Below are 4,875 nucleotides of genomic sequence, written 5' to 3'. Positions count from 1 at the left end.
CCCTTCCATTTCTGCAAGGATCCTTCCCGGAGTCCCGAAGACCCCAGATGACGGTCTCTCGGACCTCCGGTGGCTCGGAGGCCGGGAAGAAACGGGTGGGAGAGCCAGGGCGGAGGCCCGTGGCGCGGGGAGGCTGCGGCCGGAGAGTCCTCCCTCCAGGCGCACCTTCCACCCATCCTGGGTCCGCCCGCCCGCCCCGCCTCCCTCCCCTCCTCCTGCTCCCGCCTCCAGTCTCCTCCCTCCTCCAGCGCGCTCGCTCTCCTCCCATTCCCCTGCCGCGGCCGGCTGCCTGCAGGCGCGGCTCCCGGCTAGAGCCAGCGAGCGGAACCGGCGCCTCGGCCTCTGCGCCGCCTCCCACCATCGGTGGCGCGACCCCCCGGCCAACCCGTCGGGCCCCGCGTCCCAGCGTAGGTCCAGCAGCCTCAGAGCGGGAGGGCGCAACTTTCCCCCGGTCCCGGGGCGGGGCGGGGACGGCAACGGGACAACTTGGAAAACTTCTCCGGGGGTGACGGCAGGGACGCCGGGTGCTGGTGGAAGAGGATGTAGGAGGGCGGTGGCTGGCCCCAGGCATCCCTCGATCTTCTAGGCCCCCGTTCGGTCTGGCCATGGGGCTCCAGCGCCTTCCGCGCCGCCAGGGAGTTGATCCTCCCGTCTAGCCTAGCTGGGTAGGACAGTGCTGTCGCCCGCTGAGGACGCGCTGGGCGAGCGGCGTCCCCTCTGGCCGCGCGTCCCGCCCCGCTATGGACCACCAGGAGCCCTACTCGGTGCAGGCCACCGCGGCCATCGCGGCGGTCATCACGTTCCTCATACTCTTCACCATCTTCGGCAACGCGCTGGTCATCTTGGCTGTGCTGACGAGCCGCTCGCTGCGCGCCCCGCAGAACCTGTTCCTGGTGTCGCTGGCCGCTGCCGACATCCTGGTGGCCACGCTCATCATCCCCTTCTCGCTGGCCAACGAGCTGCTGGGCTACTGGTACTTCCGGCGCACGTGGTGCGAGGTGTACTTGGCGCTCGATGTGCTCTTCTGTACCTCGTCCATCGTGCACCTGTGCGCCATCAGCCTGGACCGCTACTGGGCGGTGAGCCGGGCGCTGGAGTACAACTCCAAGCGTACCCCGCGCCGCATCAAGTGCATCATTCTCACCGTGTGGCTCATCGCAGCCGTCATCTCCCTGCCACCGCTGATCTACAAGGGCGACCAAGGGCCCCAGCCCCGCGGGCGCCCCCAGTGCAAACTCAACCAGGAGGCCTGGTACATCCTGGCCTCCAGCATCGGGTCCTTCTTCGCACCCTGCCTCATCATGATCCTCGTCTACCTGCGCATCTACCTGATTGCCAAACGCAGCCACCGCAGAGGTCCCAGGGCCAAGGGGGGCCCCGGGGCAGGTGAGTCCAAGCAGCCACGCTCAGTCCCTACGGGGACTTCGGCCAAACTGCCTACCCTGGCCTCGCTGGTGGCTTCTGGGGAGGCCAATGGGCACTCTAAACCTACTGGGGAGAAGGAAGAGGGGGATACCCCTGAAGATCCCGGGACCCCTGCCTTGCCACCTACCTGGTCAGCCTGTCCCAACTCGGGCCAGAGTCAGAAGGAAGGTGTGTGCGGGGCATCTCCAGAGGAGGAAGCTGAAGAGGAGGAGGAGGAAGAGGAGGAGGAAGGCAAGCCTCAGGCCTTACCAGCCTCTCCTGCATCGTCTTGTAACCCACCCCTGCAGCAGCCACAGGGTTCCCGGGTGCTGGCAACCCTACGTGGCCAGGTGCTCCTGGGCAGAGGTGTGGGCACCGCGAGTGGGCAGTGGTGGCGGCGGCGGGCACAGCTGACTCGGGAGAAACGGTTCACCTTTGTGTTGGCCGTGGTCATTGGTGTTTTTGTGCTCTGCTGGTTCCCCTTCTTCTTCAGCTACAGTCTGGGTGCCATCTGCCCGCAGCGCTGCAAGGTGCCCCATGGCCTCTTCCAGTTCTTCTTCTGGATTGGCTACTGTAACAGCTCGCTGAACCCTGTCATCTACACTATCTTTAACCAGGACTTTCGCCGTGCCTTCCGAAGGATCCTTTGCCGCCAATGGACCCAGACGGCATGGTGAGCCACCTGCCTGCCGCCCGCATGGGGTTGGTGCCAGGTGGCACCCGGGGCACTCTGATTCTTGCCCTCTTTGTGGCCACCTCCCTGGGGCTTTCTGGTTCCTGCCTGGGTCTAGCAGGCCTCATCTTGGGAGCCCCCTGAGAGGGGTAGGGGCAGGGGTGCTCACCGGGGTCCATTTGAAGCCTCCAAAGCCAGGCCAGGATAGAGCCCTTCCCTCCCAGTATCCCAGACCCCTGCAAGCCAATGGGAGGGCTTTCCTTCTTCAAGGACTCTGCGTCCCCTGGCTGGTCACTTGCTTGTGTTTGTTTCGCATCTTCCCTGGGTAGAGAGCAGGAAGCCAGCCTGCCACTTTTCCCAGAGGCACCTGCCGCTGAGGGGGAGGCAGGATTGAGGGATCCACACTGGATGTCTGTGGTCCCTGTCAGGCGCTGGGTGGGGGGGTGGTGGTGGTGGTTATGGTCTGGCACTGCTTCTGGGTCTTCTTCCCTTTCCATCTACTTTTGGATTCATAGCTCCTTTAAAGGCCAGAACCTTTTCTGGAATCATTTTCTTCACCCGGCCCCCCTCTGGGAGGTGGGCGTGTGCCGGTGGATGCCTTGCCTTGGTGGGGCGGTCTGGGGGCCTGGCCTCTGCCTCAACGGGAGATCCCTGATCACTAGCATTCACCTCCTGCAAAAACCCGGCGACGGTGGCTTGCCGCCCACTTGCTGCAGAGAGATGAAAGGCTTTGCAGAAAGCTTTGAGTGCCATGGGGGAACACTCTAGAGAACCAGAAAATGTGATTATTTGGTGATATAAAAATCTCCTTCCTCTGTGTTTACCACCACCTGTCTTCCTGTATAGACTTTAATTCTGTGCCTGGGGTGTGTGAATTCTTACCCCAAACTGGAAGTGGGGAATGGTAGAAAGAACCACTATTTCAGTCAAAGGATTTTTCGAGAACATGTTCTCACACCTGCAAGGGTTTAGTTATTATGCTGCGTGACAACTTCTCGACGTTTTCACCCACACCACCAAGGGGCTTTTCAGTGACTTGAGCCGCCCAGTTGGGGAAAAGTCTTTTGTCATCAAGCAGGCTAATGGCTTTCCCAAGAGGGCTAAAAATACCCATGCCATGGGAGCAGTCTGGGATGAGAGCCTGGGGTGGGTGACGGAGACCCCCGGGTGGGCTGCTGGGGACTCCTGCGGGAGCCTCCCACCAGAGCACATAGGCAGGTCTCCACGTTCCTAGTGGACCCCTGTGATGTCTAAGTAACCCTCTTCCAGATGGGATGGGGGCCAGCTGGCCATCTCTGACCCAGCCACGTTGCTCCATCCCATGGATGGGGCTCCCGAGGCCTCTTCCTCTTGATTGTCACCCCATTCCTCGGACCTGGCACCCAGAGCATTTGAAAGACGTTTCCCATTCTCCAAGGAGTGCCTGGCTTGGACGTGAAGCCAGCAGGCAGCTAGCATGGGGCTGGGGCTGAGAAGCACAGGCCCGGTGGGCACTCTGATGGGCCTGGCCAGATCTGGAGAGGCGCCGAGAGAGTTTTCTGGGGAGGAGAGAATAGAGGGGACCAAAGAGAGTCCTTCCTGGAGAGAGGGGCTGTCTAGATCCTTCCTCAGTCTCAGGACTGAGTCTCAGGACTCCTTCCTCACCTCAGGGTGAGGCTAGGGCGTGGCTTTGGGGCCAGACTGCTGAGGCTGGGCCCAAGGGAGTGGCTGACTTGTGACATCTGCTGGCTGGTCTTGTGTGTGTCCCATGGGACTTGTGCTATTGTGGTCACCTGTGCCCCTCCCCCCCACCTTGTTGTGATATGCAGGTGTTTGTTGTCATTGTTGTTTTTTTTTTAAGTCTGAGCTATTTTATCAATAAAGGATATTTTGTAATAAGTGAGCTGTGTCCTTGTTGCCCAGAGCTTGGAGGAGTAATCATTATTTCTCAGCTATGTGGGTATCTCTAAGCATGCGTTCCCCCCACCCCCTGCCCCGGGGTCTGTGCCCACCTGCTCACCTGCTTTATCCACTCAGCATCCCTTATCATTACCAGCCAGTGGGACGACAGTGGCCAGAGAAGCCTGAGACTGGCCGTCTGGCTAAGGGAGAAGGAGGACTTCTAGGAGGAGGGGGCCTTGGGGCTGGGTCTTGGGGGAAGAGCTAGAGTATACCAAGAAGCAAGACAGGAAAGGTGTTTTGGGCAGTAGACAGCATGTGCAAAGGGTGCGTCTGGCGGATTTGTGACAGGTGGAGCATCAGCGTGGCGGTCACGTGCAGCAGCTGGGGGCCAGAGGAGGGCGTTGGACACCACCTCTGGGGTGGGGGGAGCATAGGGAGGAAGGGCAGGAGGGCGGCCGCCTTCAGACTCTCCCACACTAAGACACAGTCACGAACACCAGAGTTGGAAGACCGGTGAATGTCAGTTCATCGGTCTCCTCGTTTCCCAGATGCGGCCTCCAAGATATCCCGTCCCTGCTCAGTGAGGAGAGCCTCTGGGGCCCGGACCCAGGGTGGCCTGGTTCTGAGGGCAGGGGACGCCCCAGGGAAGGGTGAGGCCTGGGAGGGGGCAGAGGGAGGAGCGGTGAGGTCCCAGGGTCCGGGCATGGGAGGCCATCGCCCACATCCAGGATTCACATTCCCCCATGCCACGGGCAACCAGTGGAGATAGCTGGGTATCCACGGTTGCTGGTAGACATGGTGGCATGGGGTTTCACTGAGGACTTGATGAGAAAGCCTCACCCTGCTCTGGGGAGCTCCCAGCAACTCCTACTAACCTGGCTTTCCCATGCCAAGGCCCTGAGGCCTGATAAGGATAG

General features: G+C 61.2%; 1 protein-coding gene across 1 annotated transcript; it reads left to right on the top strand.

The window, feature by feature from the left end:
• The first annotated feature begins 276 nt into the window (after window positions 1-276).
• Window positions 277-3,955, top strand: ADRA2B (adrenoceptor alpha 2B). Its single transcript, XM_032352825.1, has one exon. The coding sequence runs from the start codon at window positions 741-743 to the stop codon at window positions 2,079-2,081; it is 1,341 nt and encodes a 446-aa protein (XP_032208716.1). The 5' UTR covers window positions 277-740; the 3' UTR covers window positions 2,082-3,955.
• The last annotated feature ends 920 nt before the right edge of the window (window positions 3,956-4,875 follow it).

Source organism: Mustela erminea, chromosome 7 (genome assembly GCF_009829155.1).
Source record: "Mustela erminea isolate mMusErm1 chromosome 7, mMusErm1.Pri, whole genome shotgun sequence".
In the NCBI taxonomy this organism is placed as follows: Eukaryota; Metazoa; Chordata; class Mammalia; order Carnivora; family Mustelidae; genus Mustela; species Mustela erminea.
The sequence above is the reverse complement of the archived record's forward strand: the minus strand, read 5'-3'. Positions and strand labels throughout refer to the sequence as shown.